Raw genomic sequence first — 17,671 nt, forward strand, 5'->3', positions numbered from 1 at the left:
ATCTGCATACCAATTTGCCTACCAATTTACCTACCTATCTAGTATTCTTAATTAAGATTATGAGACAGCATTAGAAGAATGGAGGCATTACAAGCTCATAGCTAGATGAAGTAATTAGATGCACAGAAGTTGCCAACCAAAGGGCGATGATATCGTTTGAGAGCTAATTTGCGCTCATCGAGTGCGAAGAACTCCACGGGAGAGACTAGGGCAATCTCAAGAGGAGATGGGCCCAGGAAGAGTAGATGTCAGGTTGTAATTGGATCAGATGTAAAAGAACAGACTCGGGGTATTATGCAAAAAGAGATCATATGACAGAAACGCCAAAACGCTTGAGGTCCAAATGAAAGAGAGAGAGAGAAAGAGTGGTACCGGTGGCGAGCAATCGGCGATGCTTAGAAAGCTCTGTCACAAGCCCTCCTAGGATTGGTGTTCACGGCCTGGATCATGAACGGGGGAAACGACCAAAGCATTGACAACATGGCCAGTCTTCCACCCCTGATCAACGAGCGATGCACGCTCATTCAGTAAGTGGCCCAGATAAGCGATTCGGACACGCCTATCATCCTCGAGCTTGAAAACAAATTAGCAATAATCCACAAAACGAAGCGAATATATTAACAAGAACAAAAAACCAACCTTAGCCTCCTGATGCACCTTCTTCGCTAAAAGCCCCACAGTCTGACCCTTGCCAATAGAAACCACAATATCAGGACCTCCACGATCACTCAAACGAGCAAGCACACGGATCAAATCCCGCTCACTTGTCTTCCCTTTCTCATCACGGCGACGTTCAACATCCTGAGAAATCAACTCGTCCCCGGAAGCATCATCCGTAGCAAGCTTGCCATCCGAGAGCGTCCCAGTTTCCGGCTCCTCCTCATATCCGGCAGGACCGCCATCCTCACTAGCCGTCCGCGAAGATGAAGGAACCATGTTCTCTGGATCGCTAACAACACATTGCGGAACCCTATAAAGTACGCCCTGCTCATCATAGCAACCCTCACAAAGATCGCCAGTGGGAATGGTAATTCCCGCAGCATCGATTATACTCTGCGCAGTAGTCAAGTCCCCACTGCGAATCAGCGATATCACCGTCGAAACAGCAGCCCAGATCTCCGGCCTGCCGGTAACGCGCGTTTCGAAGAACTCGGTGCGCTCGCGGTCCAGCTGCCCGCGCGTCCATGTTCGTCGCTTGCTGCACCATACATGGTTGCGCACTGGCTGGTTGTAGTGCACGCTTAGGGGGACGTTTGGGGGGTGCCGACTTCGGTGCCCTGGTTGTGTGGAGCGATCGGTATCCCTGGCCGTTGTATGTGAGATGCCTTCTTGGGGTTGACTGTCGGCGCGCGACAGCACAGATGCACAGCAGCCCTGTATTCAAAAGGGGATTGTTAGTTGTGGTTGTGGGGCCATTGCGAGTTTGGATAGTATGGGAGATGAGAGCCGGGAGTGTTAAGTCGTGTGACGCTAGACAGTGCCAAGCAATGTGACCAGTCTTAATGGTGATAATATATATGTATAGCTTCTGGAAGATCGGGGTGCAGGTTCTTACCATCTTTCTAACAATCAAGGAGCTCCATATGAGGAGGGAAAATAATTTGAGAGGGGCCCCGGGAGTTGCGTGGAGTAGTGGCGATCTCAACGCTCGGTGACTAGATGCTTAAGGCTGAGCACAGACCTAAGAAACGAGGCGAAAGGCCAAAGAAAAAGAAATAAAAGTGAAACAGAAACAGAAACAGAAACAAAATCCAGAAAACAGACACAAACAGAAACAAGGGTAACATTCCACACTTTTTCCCATTCGATCTGATGTCAATTACGATGACTCCATCAGTCACACAATAATCTACAGGGCACACTTGCTTAATTTGTACAGAGTACAGGACTATGGGTTGAAAAAAAAAATACATGATATTTTATTGGATTATACAAACAGGCTTAATTCTAATCATCTTCGTCGTCACTCCCAAAGATAGCTTTGAAAACAGCATCGCCGGGCCGTTCTGCCTCCAGGGCATCATTGCGCTCAGGTTCAACAACTACCGGTGGTGACGCCGCGTTAGCAGACTGACCACTTGCAGATGGATCAAGGCCCTCTGCTGTAGGTAAATAGCCCAAAGAGTCGATGAGAAGTTGGTTCATGATATCCTGCGACACCAATTGCTTGGGACCTGTGTCAGCTTGGAATCCAGCGGACTGGAAACGCGTGCCAGACCCAGAACTGGTAGCTCCGGGCCTTTCGCCGGGGTCAAGCTGCACATTCTCTGGGGGTTTGATATTGAATCGCTTGCATAGAAGACGAGTTGGGTAAAAGGGGATGGTACTTCGGGTCATTGGGCCGAACATGCCAATTTTAGCGGCTGCCACTGCGGGATCATCTGGCTTTTCAGCGGGTCTGCTGAGTCCAGATTCTGCAGAGTCAGGGGCATCTGAGACAACCTTGGGCGCGGTAGACGAGGAGGTGAATCGGGATGCCATAACTCCGGACATGGGTTTGAAGACCTCCGCAGCTCGGCTAAATTCTTGCATCTCTATGACCCAGTCATCAGTGCTGGACCCTTCCACCCGTTCTGGGAGGGTAGAGCGAGTCCCAGCACTAACTTCGAGAAATATTTGGTAGCGTGCACGCTTTTTCTCGTCTTCTTGGTAAGGCATCCACCCACTAACGGCCCGAGCTAAAGCTTGGGCGGCAATCTGTTTGTCGAGTTTTGGTACAAGGTCCCAAAGATCCTTGCGTTTTTGTGATTCGGGGAGTTTGTATCCTTCGGGTGCCTTTTCTCCCAAAGCCGGGGGTAAATTGGTGTTGCCGGTAAGTTTGGCAATCTTCGCTCGGCCCTCGGGGGTCATATAATCAAAGATAGACTTCCCAGGTAGTTGAGCCTCGCCTAGAAGTGCTGCTCTGGCGGTGGGATTCAGGGATGAGGCTTTTGCGGCGTCGGCTGTAGAGACATACTTCGATTGGTCCCGTTTTTCTGACGAGATTGCTTTGGCCGATTTCCAGTCGTCGGGTATCACAGGAGGATCGTATTTCTTCTCCGAAATCGACAGTCCCGAGATACCATCGGCAAGAATGAATCCATCTAATGGTAGGCGTCCATCACGGCACTTTCTGAAGCCCCCAGGGCCGCGTGATGCGGCCACCTTCTTCGATATGAACACAGGTTTTAAATTCAAGAGTGGATTAGACGACGCAATTGTTGGTTCCGACTTGACCTTCTTCTTTTTCTTCTTATCTCCTCCAATGGTCTTGTTATATGAGATTTGCGGGCCCAAGGAATAAGGATCCTCGTCGTCCGACCCAGTGTCATTGAGAGGGCCAACGCCAAGTCCTCCCCGCCGTGACCCATTCGGCTTTGGGGGCTGAGATTTCCCTTGGATGGCCAATCGCCCCCCAAAGAACGAATCTGATTCCTCGCTATCCGGGAGGGGCTTCAAAGCATTGTGAGACTCTAGGCGCGACTCGCCCCCAAACCCAAGACCTTTGCGGTCGGTCTTGCGAATGAAAGCAACCATGGGTGGGTTTTCAGGCGCAAAAAGGTATGTTTCCTCCGCATCGCCACCTGGAACAGAGCTTTCATCCAGGTTAGCTTTGCGTCGCACCTTAGGCCCGATCCCTTGACCTTCGCGCCAACCCATCTTTTTCAAGAGCTTGACTCCCATGGTTTCTCCACCGGTTTTCAATAGGTCCATGAGTCCTGCTCTGCGTGTAGCATCTAGCTCGGTCGAGCCGAAACCGGCGAATTCATCGGCAGTCTGTAATTGTCTGGATTCTTCCTGTTCTCGCAAATCATCCGCGTCCATAAAGTCTTCGGGCCGTTTCTGTTCGGTCTTCTGGGCACGGTTCTGTCGCGATGAGACAAATGTCGCAGGAGTCCATCCTTCTTTCGATCCGACGGAGTTAAAGTATCTAGAAGACGTCAGTTATCATCCTTTCTAAGGTCATTGTTCTCGAGACTACTCACCCCGCGCTGAATCCACCGGTGAAGGCGCCGTGAAGACGTTTGCTCCCATGTTCATCTCTCACCTCCTGTTTCCATATAGGAACAAATGAGCCATCATCGCGAACCCCCTCTTCGAGTGGTGGTAATGGGGTTCCATAGAAGGCGTATGGGGATTGCTCTGCTTGAAGATCGGCTTCAAGTGCGGCACGAGTACGTTTTAGAGCCATAATTTTCGGATGGGACAGTCACCCATGAGGAGTTATTGATCACGTCATCTGCATGAGATAAATTGCGAAAGAAGTTGTAATAGAAGATCTGTGAGGGTCGCGCTTGACAGCTCTTAGCTAGAGGTGCCTGAGGCCATCATAGTCTCTGGCTTATATAAGATCTTAGTCATGCCATGGGGATCCGCGGGCATGCCCAGATGGATGTCGCACCGTCCCGTGAAGACAATAACCCTAATGTGGTCCATCTACTCTGTGCTCTGTAGTCTTTTATAGAGTGAGATGCTCTATTCTTGATTTTGTCAGTTCAGAGGGGGAAAAAGGAAATATCACATACATACCTAGATCCAAGACTGGTAATTTATTAATTTCTTGTAACGCCTGATACGAAAAAGAGCGGACCGTGTCCGAATCAAATTGGGACTCAACTGCTCGGCCGTCTGCGCCGAGAGTTCCTGATTGGGCACCTCGCCCACGTTCTTTTGATCTTTGATCTCCAACCCCTTTAGGATGATCTACATATTCTATACAATATTACCGACAGAGTATATATTGATCTGATAGGTCCCTTATCTTCTACTAAAATGATACCCTGTAATTTTTAAATGAAAGACCAGCTAAGAAGTTGATTAGTAGGCTGCGTGGTGTGTAAACCCTTGGCGTTGGAACAGGCTTTGGACATTAGGAGGCTAAGGGCATTATAGCGACTTTTTTTCTTTCCTTTTTTTTTCTTTACCTCTTTAGCACTCAGGTCTTTATTACAAGCATGCCCTATTCCATGTCCCTCTCATAGCCTCTGTGCTTTGGCTTTTCAACCCCGGCAAGATTGTTCCAAATTTCGTGTGCGGCTGGATCCTCCCGGTCGTGGGAACCGTTTCAATGCTCGGTCCATTCCCCCGGAATCGCAGGGCATTCTACCTGGTACTGGTATGCGCAGTAACTTCGATATGCTTCATCAACCTCCTAGTCCTCACACATACGGTCGACGACTCCGTGATCCGCCTCCCTAATCTGAGTCTCTTCACCGCAACAACAAACCCCGTGATCGGAGAATATGCGCACGACGAACACCCTATCGGCGATCTGATGAAGGAAGCAAATCGAGAATGGCTTGTGTATGATAATAGTCGCTCAACGAACTTCCGCCGAACAGTCGCCAAATACCGTGAGAAATATGGACGACACCCACCTCCAGGTTTCAAGGAATGGTACATGTTCGCCCGCAAAAAGAAGGCGCATAATGTGGACGATTTCCAGCAGATAACAGGCGATCTGCGACCTTTCTGGGCGGTTCCTCCGGCGGAAATCCGACAGATGGCGGCCGGGCTACAAGCAAGTGACGGTATTGCAGGTGTGCAAATTCGCAATAAGAAGGTCGTTCACTCCCCTGTTGAAGGGTGGAGAGTTGAAACACTGAGAGAATCGATTAATCGCATTGTTCAGTACCTCCCGGACATGGATATTGCGCTCAATATCATGGATCAGCCACGAGTCATGGTTTCATTTGAGGAAACGCAGGAGTTCCTCCGCACCGAAGCTCTCACCAGAAGCTTACCCAACGATGCGCAAGATAGGTTCACGCCAGACATGAACTATCTATATAAGAAAGACTCCAATATCGAGGAACGTGCTGACCCATCCTGGACCTCGATCGCTGGAAAGCTATACATGGACTTCGCTAAAGAGTCCTGTGACCCTCACTCTCCCGCTCGGAATGAAAATTTCACTCTACAGGATGCCGATAAGCTATACAAATCCTCCTCGGGTGGGTTTGTCACTAACTTTACTGCCTCTTCTGATCTTTGCACCGTTGGTCCTGTTCTTGGGAAGAACCACGGATTTCTATTCTCGGCATCCAGCAACCTGATCACCAGGAAGCTGATGCCAGTCTTCAGCGAGTGCAAGGTTAGCGTGAATAATGACATCCTTTTCCCTGCAAACATGTATTTCTTGGACGACAAGCGGTACGTATACAATTCGCGACATGACTATGAGTGGCAGGACAAAGCGGATACCCTCATCTGGCGTGGCGTCACTTCCGGGGGTGTTCAACTTGCGGATAACTGGCAGCACATGCACCGCCAACGCTTTGTGCACATTACCAACGGCACTGAGATGAGTTCAGAGACGGTCTCGATACTTTCCGAGACAAAGCCGGGGCAGTATCGTCCCTATCCCAGTTTCAACCCAAGCAACTTTTCATTGGACCACTTCGATGTCGGCTTCACTGAGGCCTGGGGCTGCATCCCGAACTGCTCCTTCTACGACGATGTTTGGACTTATAAAGATCCCAAGGACTTCAGCGAGCAATTCAAGGCAAAATACCTCGTCGACATCGACGGTCACAGTTTCTCTGGTCGGTGGCGCGCATTTCAGCTCAGCAAATCCCTGGGGATCAAGGCAACTATTTTCCGAGAATGGCATGACTCCCGGCTCTTCCCGTGGCGTCATTTCGTCCCCATGGACAATCGCTATGATGACCTGTACGGGTTGATGACCTACTTTCTCGGTTTGGACTCGCCAGCATCCCCCGTCGATGCACTCTCAGCCAGCGAGCCTCACATGAAGAGTCATGACTTCGAGGCCGAGGTGATCGCATCTCAAAGTCGGGAATGGGCGCAGCATGCCCTGCGCAACGAAGATCTGGACATCTATCTCTATCTTCTTCTCCTCGAGTACGGACGCATCATTGATGACAATCGTGATAGCATTGGGTACAGTGGCGACGGAAGTGAGCTGGACGACTTTGACGATCAATATCCTTTTTCTCCGGCGATACGTGATATCGTCACCCCTCCTCTTTCGTTCACTGATGAACAATGATTTCTTTCTATATACCATTTATGTTGCATTTATGTTGCATATTTTTGCCATTCTTTACTGAAAGTGGCTGATTTTACATTTCGAAGTACTTATCCATTCATGTTTTAACGACCAACTACATATTTATCCCATCGATTTCGTTTCGGTGATCTATTTATTACTCACGGGGACGAATATCATTGTACGTATTGGTTCACAAGATAAATGAAGAATGACCGAAATTTATCAGGGATATATATCTTCGTGTAAGGTACTCTTGGATAAAACAACAAATATACCAAAAGCCCGAAATAACTTGTTGCATTACATATGAAGAATACGACTATTTCCAGAGTCCAAACAATCAGTCCGTTATAGATCTATCAAAAGACCAACAGATCATTTGACAGTCCAACGCATGAAGCAAAACCTGAGGTAGCTTGATTTACTTATATAGTCAACACCCGAGTCTCCACACATCAACTAGCATCATTGGTCTAGTGGTAGAATTCGTCGTTGCCATCGACGAGGCCCGTGTTCGATTCACGGATGATGCACAAGAATTTCTTTTTTGCTTTTGGCTATGTTGGTGCTCAATTGAATTCTCTTCTTTTCTTTGGGTCTTTTTTTTTTTGGTCAATGGAGGTATTTGGACGAATGCGGGCATTATTCATGGATGTACAAAAACCGTGGTCAGATATCTCAATGTCTACACCTCAATTGAGATGTCAAGCCAGCTGGCATTGAAATATGTATTCAATGCTGAGAGATAGACGGAGATAATCGGTAGAAATACGTTGAGTAGAGATTGTTCTACCAAGCAGTCCAAATATCATACAAAGAACATCAATTTTTCAACCACGGGTCCTCGAGAAGATCTTTAGCAGTCGCTCTCTCATTCGGCATCCAGGTCAAAGTTCTGCGCATGAAATTCACAAACGCAAGTGGTAGGTCCATTTGACCTTCTAGCGATCCAAGCGTGCCTATCTCAGGGATAGGAACAACTTCTCTCCATCTCCCTTAATAACCTAGTTAGCAATAGATCCTGTCGAACACAACAAAGTATCAAGCAATCCAACACATACCCTCTTCATCCCAGAACTGAGCCGCCTTCTCAGGATTAAGCGCCAGAAACGCAGCAGGCGGCGGGCCCAGTACAGCAATCAACTCTGCAAAGTGGGCTGCTTCATACAGATCGCCGGCCTCGTGGTCGGCTCTGAAAGGCCTACGCAGCCCAAGAAGATCACACGCCTTGAAAAAAAGAGATAAGCACTCGTGCCAGGAAGAAGCTATCGGAAGTAAAACATAGATAAACGCACCGCAAGCCCAACACTCCAAATATCAATCGGATAGCTCCACGGTACCTCGAGCGTTATCTCAGGTGCGCGATATGGCATAGGCATAGCAGGATAGTCATATGGCCCAGGCCCGATTCTAGCTTCACCGAAATCGGAAAGACGCAGCGGTCCCTCCTTTGGCAAGATGGCTCGCGAGGAGTAAATGGTTCGATCATGCGATACCTGCTTGCGTGCTGATGGATTGGTCATTTCGGATTCCTCAATACCTTTGAATGTGGCGTTCTCGTCATCATCCACGCATGCTAACAAATTACCGATATGGATATCTATCGAGAGTTAAGGAAGTGAACCAGCGCCAAAAACTTGAACATAGGATAATAACTGACCAGTATGTACAGCCTTGCATTCGGTATGCAAAAAGTCCAGTGCCTGGAGTAATTCGGTTAGGGTCTCTTTGACCAGCCCCACTGGGAACCTGTTCTCGGGCATGTTATCTTTGAGATCGTATAGACTGATACATGCAGGTTCTTGGACTAGCACAATATGCTTTCCATCCGGGCCAGTGACAGTGAAAGAACCGAAGAATCGCCGGATATTCTCTCTCCCTGGGTGATCACTTGACATGAAGGGAGCGATATGTTTGTAAAATGGGAGCTCACGGTGAAATACCGAGTTGTGGATATAGATCTTCAATGCGACGTATTTCTTGTCTCTGCGACAATACACAATCAGTTATGAAACAACTAGAAAATGCTTGGTCTCGACAAACATCAGGTCCCTGGCTAACCATGTAGTCGAACAACTACCCCAGCCTAGCTTTGAACATACTTGATAGCGATCCTCGAAGACTTCGCCGATATATGCTGGGTAGTATCGATAGGCGCTGTAGTCGAACAATTGTTCTTCTTCGGCTGGCTGGTCTGCTTCGATGATTGGGAATCCCTCTGTTGGAAAAGACCGGGGATTCTCTCTGGTGGAGAAAGGGTTCAATATTGACGATTGTCTCGATTGAAATGTTGTTGATGAGGCTCCTCCCCTAGGGATGCGATAGGCGGGATTTATTCCTGGCTGTGTCCTGATTATTCTCGCACGCAGACGAGGATTCAGACTTCTTCTTACTATGGATCTCATTTTATCCGTGAGTAAACCTCCAGTGTTGTGAAGTTGATTTAGGTGTGACACACGGTTGGTGTGTGGGCGCTGACGCGTTGACACTGCTACTACCCCTGCATTATCCTTGTCCATGAATCCGCCCCTGCCAATCTGAGTACAGCAGGTTTTAACCACCAGTGGGCCATAACATATTTTTTTCTGAGGTAAACTTCGTAATATGAATATTCAATATGTTTGTACACACCAATCTCTCTATTGGTTTAAAATCCAAGTCTAATCTACTCATATCTGCATTCCCTTTATCCCCAAATCCCGAGTGCCCAATTCTTCGATTTCTGCTGGAACTACATTCGCAGGTGTAATGTGGACAATACAACACAGAAAGGAACGATCAGAGAACAAGGATATTTATACATCTACAACTAGGCCTCACCGGCAAACCACTCAGATCTATAACATGAAGAACGCATACACCTAAAGATTAACCAAGCCAGCAATGATAGAGACCAGAGAAATGACAAAGACTGAAGTATAGGAGGAAACCGGAGCAGCAGAGACAAAACTACTAGAAGAAGCCGCCACCGACGCCGACGCCGACGCCGACGAGGAACCAACCAAAGACGAACTAGCCCTCGCCAAAGCAGAAGTCCTACTCGAAGCAATAATCGAGCTAGAGTTTGTCGAATTCAAGTTAGTCGAGGTAGTGGCGTTCGTAGCTTTGATACTCGTATAATCCCCGGTCTTATCGGTGTACTTGTACGCTGAAGCCGGGTTGTAGTTGACGATGTCAACTGACTCCACATACATGGTAAAAGGACCTTGTGTGTAATCAGTCTCGCCGCCGGCCCACTCAATCGTGCCCTCAGAGTTATCTGGGTCACCACCGGCCCAGATACCGATGCGGATGCGCATGGGTGTTTGGGGGTAGTTAGTGCCGTCGACGGCGTCGGCATATTGGAGTGTGCGCACAACTTCACCGTCGAGGAGCCACTCGATGCGCTCTGAGGTCCAGTCAATTGAGTAGGTGTGGAATGTTTTTTCTGGGGTTGAGACGGTCACGGTGGTGCCGCGGTCGTATGAGGTTGTGTTGCCTTTGCCGAAGTAGTCGGTTTGGACTTCTGTGTCCCAGGTGCTGATTTGTTCCTGTTTTTCATGTTAGCGGTTGTGGGCTTTTTGATGATTTGAGGTCGATAGACTCACCCAGTCTATCTCGTCTAGGTCGTCCGACTCTAGTATCCAGGTGCTGACGATACCGGTGCCGTTTGCGGCTCTCATCTTGACGTCGATGTGGCCGAAGAAGATGTAGAATTCACTTTCGATTGTGGGGGCGTCACCCTGCTCCGAGATGGTGAACTTGGCGCCGAGGTCGGTGCTGGTTACGGTGCCGGCGGTGGTGTTCCAGCGACCTAGAGATCCAGAGGTGAAGTCGGTGTTTAGACGGTACTTATTCAGACCGGTGTCTGCTGGGCAAGTTTCTGGAAGGAATTATCAGCGTGGGCTCGCGGCAAATCGCATGGGACAGTTCATACTATTCATAGGGTTGCAGCTAGTGGTGGTTTGAGCAGCAGCGACTGCAGCCAGGGCGAGAGTAGCCCATTGATAGTAAGACTTGAGACCCATATTGAAGTCGGGAGAACGGTTGAGTGAAAGAATGAAGTAACAGGAGGACAAAACTATCAACCAGAATTGAGGGCGACGGGCGAATCCCCAGGAGTTATAGGCAGTAGGATTTAGCCTCGGCAAGCAAGCGAGAGTAACAGATACACGAGAATAGTTCTGTTATATTATTCTTAGATGTCGATCTGAGCAACCTTGGAACACCACATCAGCCACGCATCCAGCCACCATACCGGGGGATAACGATTGGCTCTGTTGATAGGAAACATAGTAAAGTAGGCTTAGAAGACATGTAGAATTTTGGTATCAGTCGTGGCCTCAAAATTTATTGGAGATCCACCTGAAAAAGCTTGGATGGAGGATGACGGGGCTGCTTGCGTGGTTGGCCCCCGATTGGGAGTTAGCGGGCTACGTAGGCCTGAGAATATTTCCCCCAACTTTGTATCGTGGGAATTCTAGTCGATAATCTTTCTGTACTAAATCATTTATTGCCTAGAATATGATACATATTGTTTGGTACGTTCAGATCCTGTCCCGATTAGATTAAAGTGACCAACGACCTACGCACATTGAATTGGTCTGAATTAAAAGAGACTACCCTTTGGATAAATTCTGCAGGTCCAAGTGTTCATTTGTTCTGTGGGGCATTAGAAGTGAGCTAATGTGCTGTGTCTGAGTTGTGTCTTCAAATTATTCTCAGACATGACCTATCAAACATGTCAAGATGGTTGCTACTCATACGATTGAGGACAATGTCCGAAGTGACCGGAGAAAGACAATCCCACTCTTCTTTTTCTCTTTCTCCTACCGCGAAATACCCCTGAAAACTGACTCGTAAGCAGATTAGAACGATTAGCTAGTGAAGGTATAAGTAGAAATGGCAAATTCAGAGCAGATGGGGCATCCTAAGTTCGTAAAGCTATAAAACACACAGATTATTGCAAAGGTTGTACATATACATTGAATGTGAACAGAAATGAACATAGAATGATAATGAGTAGCAGGCACATCGTCAACTCGAAGGTCCATCACGAAGCAGCAGGAATGCCTCGTATTTCTTCCGTGTCATCTGCCGACACTTCTTACCCCAGTACATCATGGGGACCGTGGTCATAATAGAACAGAAGCTCAAGACGCCAATGGCAATGAAGACCTGCGCAAGGGTCTGTGCATCCAACCAACTCTGAGCAGTGAAAGTGAAGATACAACCGATAGTGTTGTTGATAACAGCGACACCGACCATGCCCTCCAGAACCATATCCGGGTACGCATCCATGAGATACGCCATGCTAAGATCGCCTGCACAACCCCAGCCGAAACCAATAAATCCCAGTCCAAGATACGGCAGATGCCAGTCCCAGCCTTTATCAGAGCCGATTCCGAAGAGCATGAGCCCAGCAGGGCCGATGAATGCAACAGGCAATAGGAGCCAGAGACGCTGCTCAGCTTCAAAGATGCCCTTATTTCGCTTGGCCATCCACATGACGAAGAAGTCAGAGAACCATCCACCGTAAATGCAACCAAGGACCGATCCGATCAGGGTAGGTACGTTCATGATGCCCACTGCGGCGTCGGTGTAGTTCCAAGGCGGTCCGTACCAATTATCCGCTTCAACGGTGAGGTAGAAGGTCAGCCAGGCGTCTTGGGCGCCCCACTGAAGGCCCGAGTAGATGACGGCTGGGAAGGTGAAGACGCGCAATGTGTGGAACAGGCGACGGCAATACTGTTTGAAGCCTGTCCCGACCAGGGTTGGCGATGGGGTGATCAAGGCGATACGCTGGAAATACGTTTTTCCTTTTTCTTGCCCACATTCTTCGTCGAGTTGGCCGTCGGAGGATGTTCGCTGCACGCTCGCGATCGGTTTGTCTTTTTTATCCGCGTCATCCGAGGTGCCCTCAGTCCTGCCAGCAGGCGCATCATGTCCGTGGATAGGGTTGTTCCGATCAAAGAATGTTTCCTCCAATCCGAAGTAAAAGACAAAAAGTAAGCCTCCGGATATGATGGCAGCAAGCCATCCTACCCATCTCCATCCCAGGGGGAGTTGGTGATAAAGCTAGACACCATAGGCCCCATGAATGTACCGATACTGGTGGCCAGAATGTATAATCCTAGTACCAGACCTCTTTGATGCTGGAAGAACAGATCGGATAGAGACAGCTGGGCAAGTGCCTCGGCGCAGGATTCGGAGGCGCCCACGAAAAGTTGGCTCCAGATATTGTCGCCGACATATTGGGTGCGGGCTAGCCCGATGGAGCCGATGATGGAAAACAACAAACAGATCAGATAGGAGATACGTCTTCCATATAAGAAGGGTGCTGGGCCGAGGAGCAATGTTGTATATCCAATGCCGACAAACAAGACGCCGGCAGCCGTATTGATCTGGTTCCACGTGATACCCAGCTCAGCGTTCATGCCGTTACCAGCGTTGCCGGCATCATTGGCAGTTGCCGCGGTCAGGGCGACAAACACAAGGACCAAAAAAGAATGCCAATACCGTCTCCCGGTGCTCCAATTCATTGGATCATTTGGCGATTGGGTGGGTGTGGGAATCAACTTGACCTCCCCATCAACGCAGATGCGCTCGGTGCCATTGAGCTGCAGGTCCATTTCTTAATTCAAAATCGGAATCTGATTCAAATCCGATCTGATAAGCCAGTCATGGAGACATATTTGCAAACAAATGCGTGTCAGTTTTCTCTATGGAAATGGAGGAAAAAGAAAGAGAAAAATCGTGAAGAATTTTCGATTTCCATGTGGGGCAGATCAGGAGAGGCTAAGCATTTGCCCACGGACTACGCCAAAACTTAGTCCTTTTCATCTTCTCTCTTACACATTGATGTCAACTTGGTTTGGAAATGGGAATATCGACTTGGAGACTCATCTCGAAATCCCGAGGAGCTGCCATGTACCCGGCTTATTATACTACCAAATCCCCTTTCGGATCCTGTGATACTCTTCCAAGGATGTTTACTTCAAACTCAACTTCTCAGTTTATAACTTCCAATATCTCCAGCTTTCTCCTTTATAACATGTTTAGGTCTTGTGGGATGTGTTTGGAAACAAGATCTCTAGGGCTTCCTGGAGATCACTCGGCAACATCGGAACAACACGGATCCTGTTGGTTCAACATCCTCGCACAGCGCGACTAAGTTGGCCACACTTCCAGAAGGAGCCAACCCATCATCTCTATTTATTCCAGTATTGATTAGAGCAAAGACGGCCAAGGCCCTGCGGAAAAAAAAACATTATCTTAAATGGCCAATGTCCCGAGGGTTTGATCTATGCTGTGCTTTTTACAACTTTTATTTCTTTGATCTTATGTCTGCTATGAGAATATCTCATCATGAACCTCGGTCTGGAAACCCCTTTGAGGCGTTATGCTACACAAGGCCGGGAAATTTCTCTTTGGAAGACGTCGTGGTTGATTATGGGTTGCCCTTACGCCAACGTCGACCAATGGGCTGAATGACCAGATGGATTGATCTACGTCCAAATGACCAAGGAACCTTGGTGGAGAATGCCAATCTATCAAGGGGGACTGCCGTATAGGGTTTTTGGCAGGCCATGAACTTGTGAAAAATTCTTGCCGAGAACTTGGAAGAGACTTTATCCAAGCTATAGATTTGCTGATCTATTGATAGGCTAGATGCTGTTTTCCGCATCTCGTCTTTGTAAGGCAGGAATATCAAACTGATGATTCGCTTTGGGGTTTCAAAGTACCTTCTCTATGAAAGATCCAAGAAACATCCACAAAGGTACGTGTCCCAGTTTTGTGTAATGGAAAATCCGTTGAAGTACGATGAATTCGTACAGATGTAAGTGCTTGGCAACTTCAAGTCACACGCCCCGCCCACCCACATTGGAATGTTGTTTGCCTTTTGCCTTTCTCCCTGTCTATCTTCTTCCGACATTCTTCATATCGTCTAAACCACTGAACAATATATTTGCTTTTGTCGTTCCTATTCTCAAAATGTGTAACCAGCAAGCTGCAACGTTAAACCGGGATCCCGGAAACCGGTCATTGGTAAACCCATCAGTGAATCCACGAGATTGGGACATTTCAAGGCTATCTCTAAAGTTGATCTGATTGGACATCATTCGGAGACTCACCTGACCTGGACAATCCCATCCAACCGCGCCAAATCTCACCGATTTGCAGGTCGATGCGGGTACATGCGGCCAAGGATGCGGGTCCAGTCCCGTTTGGGACAACAAACTGCGTCAGAGGATATACTCTCCCTAGACCCAAACAGATAACTCGACTTTTGCTATGATTGAGTGGTAGAATGATGTATTTATTTCAGGAAAGTGGATCAAATCAAATGTCCAAGAAGCTGACGATGAGAGAGGCAGTTTTCCCCTCACAGCCTATCGCAGTGCATAGCGACCATGGAGGACTTTGGTCCTATTGACTGAGAATCCACCGCTTGATACTCCGCCTTGAAAAGTATGTACCTAGGTAGTTTCTACTCCGTATACATACTTTGAATGGTTATATCCGGTAAGTAGTCTCTATACAGCATTAGATCGGTAGTGGCTGGCTATTAATATAAAACCATATCAGCCCACTCATACACCCTTTGTATTGAACAATAGGAGAATCCGATATGTGAGTACCAAGGTGATTCAAGATGATATAGATTTTATAATTCCAATTCGCTACGTTGGTCTTCTCATAAACTTGGATTATAATCCAAGATATATTTGGGATCTCTATAAATCCGCAAATCAATTCAAAATTTCCACAAAAATACCATATCATATATGAAATGAGTATATCCCTGTGACAAGAAATGCATAGTTTCTCTTGCCCTGTAATATCCTAGAAAGTCACCCTGTGGACATAGATAGCCAAATTTCTGCTGGCAATAAAAGCCAATAGGACCAAAGTCCCTAGTGGTCACTATGCACCGCGATAACACAACCTCAACCCCCTCAACTTCCGTTCAACGTAATCCTTGTTTACTCCAATATTCCAAATTTTCAAACTCGAATGTCAACTTGTCAACTCAGAATGGCTCAGTCTTTCCACATCTCTTCTCCCATCACGGGCGTTAATCCCATAAAACCTAGTAATTGTTGCTCCGACCTGGCTGCGCTCGAGGCTCCAAAGGAGTGGATCGAGGGAAAATACGCAGCGAGGTCGGAGCGCAAGAAGGTGATTGTGGTGGGTGCTGGCGTTTCGGGCCTACATGCTGCGGCTGTCCTGCACCGCCACGGTTGTGAAGTGGTGGTATTAGAAGCACGCGATCGCATTGGTGGAAGAATCCTAACCACTCGAAAGGGGGATCATGTCCGAGATATTGGTAAGATAAAGATAGGATTCTGACACAGAGACTTAAACAGGAGAGAGAGAGTAAAGAAGATGTGCTGATAGTCAATAGGTGCCGCTTGGATGCATGAAACTTCCCAGAACGGCCTAGTCAGACTTATTCCCCAGTTATCTATCCCATATTATTATGACGATGGTGTCCCTCTGTACTTCACCAGAGAAGGTCGAACTGGATCCCAGTTCAAAGCCAAGAAAGTCGCAGACGAGTTTGCTGATTACTGCGAGTGGTTTTACGAAACTAACCCGGACGCCGAGGACCGTCCTGTCCAAGAATTCGCGAAAGAGTTCGTCCTCCAACACCAGCTCATCACCGAAGATGAACGTGATTGGGCTCCACAGGCTGTCCGCGAGGTAGAACTGTGGATCGGAACTAGTACGGATCAAGCATCGTCCAAACATCTCTCTTATTTCATCACCGAGCGCAATCTCTATATGAAGGGTGGTTATGATCGGATTGTGAATTGGATTGCAGAGAGTCTCCGAAGTGATCCAAGCATTATCAGACTCAACCACCATGTCGAGGAGGTAGAGTGGAACGAAGACGGGAACACGCCAGCTCGAATCCGGTACAAGGATGCTGCTGGAGAAATCGGGTTTATTGGCGGAGATGCAGTTATCATGACTAGCCCACTGGGGGTCTACCACCACAACCTCATCTCATTCATCCCGCCCTTGCCGAGTGATATCCAAGAGGGCATGTCCAGGTTCAGCTACGGCGCCTTGGGCAAAGTGTTTTTCGAGTTCGACGAAGTCTTCTGGTCAAAGGAAAACGACCAGTTCGTCTTCTACCCATCTCCGACAGAGGAAACGGATACTTCATCCGGGTCATCTGTGCAGTCTACTCCCAGTATAAACTCCATCGGAGAGAAGGATAATATCCTCAACTACGCCACCGTGACAATCAATCTATGGATCATGACGGGCAGCAAAGAGCTGTGCGTACAGATCGCCGAGCCCTTGACGCAACGCATCGAGAACATGCAAGATCCAAAAGAGATATACCTATTTTTTGAACCGCTTTTCAAACTATTCCGTACAGAACCGTACAAGGCTTTGCCTGGTCTGGTAAATGTTGAAACTACACATTGGACCCAGGACCCGCTAGCTGGGTATGGAACCTACTCCGCCGACAAGGTTGGAGATGACCCGCAGCTGCTGGTTGATGCGTTGGAAAACCACAAATCCAGTCGCTTGCAGTTCGCCGGTGAGCATTGTACTATTTATGGTAATGGCTGCGTGCATGGTGCTTTCAAGACGGGTGAAACCGCTGCAACTAATCTGCTCGAGGAATTTGGCATACTGTATGATGGTGTTGATATCATCGGTTCAAAATGAACTGCT

At 48.0% G+C, this 17,671-nt stretch overlaps 7 protein-coding genes across 7 annotated transcripts; 2 read left to right on the top strand and 5 right to left on the bottom strand.

The window, feature by feature from the left end:
• Positions 1 to 420: 420 nt before the first annotated feature.
• Positions 421 to 1,558, bottom strand: N7500_010362 (uncharacterized protein; the record flags this gene model as incomplete). The annotated part of the gene is made up of 3 exons (XM_056681500.1): positions 421 to 573; positions 640 to 1,374; positions 1,556 to 1,558. 3 exons carry the CDS (start codon positions 1,556 to 1,558, stop codon positions 421 to 423), a joined length of 891 nt encoding a protein of 296 aa, XP_056528882.1.
• A 389-nt stretch (positions 1,559 to 1,947) lies between these two features.
• On the bottom strand, positions 1,948 to 4,171 carry N7500_010363 (uncharacterized protein; the record flags this gene model as incomplete). The annotated part of the gene is made up of 2 exons (XM_056681501.1): positions 1,948 to 3,910; positions 3,966 to 4,171. The coding sequence occupies 2 exons, from the start codon at positions 4,169 to 4,171 to the stop codon at positions 1,948 to 1,950; spliced, it is 2,169 nt and encodes a 722-aa protein (XP_056528883.1).
• An 876-nt stretch (positions 4,172 to 5,047) lies between these two features.
• On the top strand, positions 5,048 to 6,991 carry N7500_010364 (Lipopolysaccharide-modifying protein; the record flags this gene model as incomplete). The annotated part of the gene is made up of 1 exon (XM_056681502.1): positions 5,048 to 6,991. One exon carries the CDS (start codon positions 5,048 to 5,050, stop codon positions 6,989 to 6,991), a length of 1,944 nt encoding a protein of 647 aa, XP_056528884.1.
• Positions 6,992 to 7,816: 825 nt separating this feature from the next.
• N7500_010365 (uncharacterized protein) lies at positions 7,817 to 9,303 on the bottom strand (the record flags this gene model as incomplete). The annotated part of the gene is made up of 5 exons (XM_056681503.1): positions 7,817 to 7,989; positions 8,056 to 8,221; positions 8,290 to 8,594; positions 8,655 to 8,980; positions 9,038 to 9,303. Coding segments are annotated over 5 exons (1,236 nt in total), but the record flags the coding sequence as incomplete, so codon positions are not given.
• A 552-nt stretch (positions 9,304 to 9,855) lies between these two features.
• On the bottom strand, positions 9,856 to 11,001 carry N7500_010366 (glycoside hydrolase family 16 protein; the record flags this gene model as incomplete). The annotated part of the gene is made up of 3 exons (XM_056681504.1): positions 9,856 to 10,524; positions 10,582 to 10,856; positions 10,911 to 11,001. The coding sequence occupies 3 exons, from the start codon at positions 10,999 to 11,001 to the stop codon at positions 9,856 to 9,858; spliced, it is 1,035 nt and encodes a 344-aa protein (XP_056528886.1).
• A 1,009-nt stretch (positions 11,002 to 12,010) lies between these two features.
• N7500_010367 (uncharacterized protein) lies at positions 12,011 to 13,605 on the bottom strand (the record flags this gene model as incomplete). Its single annotated transcript, XM_056681505.1, has 2 exons — positions 12,011 to 13,051; positions 13,114 to 13,605. 2 exons carry the CDS (start codon positions 13,603 to 13,605, stop codon positions 12,011 to 12,013), a joined length of 1,533 nt encoding a protein of 510 aa, XP_056528887.1.
• Positions 13,606 to 16,012: 2,407 nt separating this feature from the next.
• Positions 16,013 to 17,665, top strand: N7500_010368 (flavin monoamine oxidase family protein; the record flags this gene model as incomplete). The annotated part of the gene is made up of 2 exons (XM_056681506.1): positions 16,013 to 16,304; positions 16,383 to 17,665. 2 exons carry the CDS (start codon positions 16,013 to 16,015, stop codon positions 17,663 to 17,665), a joined length of 1,575 nt encoding a protein of 524 aa, XP_056528888.1.
• Between the last annotated feature and the right edge of the window lie 6 nt (positions 17,666 to 17,671).

The sequence above is a fragment of the Penicillium coprophilum genome (genome assembly GCF_028826855.1).
Source record: "Penicillium coprophilum strain IBT 35676 chromosome Unknown utg000006l_segment0_segment0, whole genome shotgun sequence".
NCBI classification, from domain to species: Eukaryota; Fungi; Ascomycota; class Eurotiomycetes; order Eurotiales; family Aspergillaceae; genus Penicillium; species Penicillium coprophilum.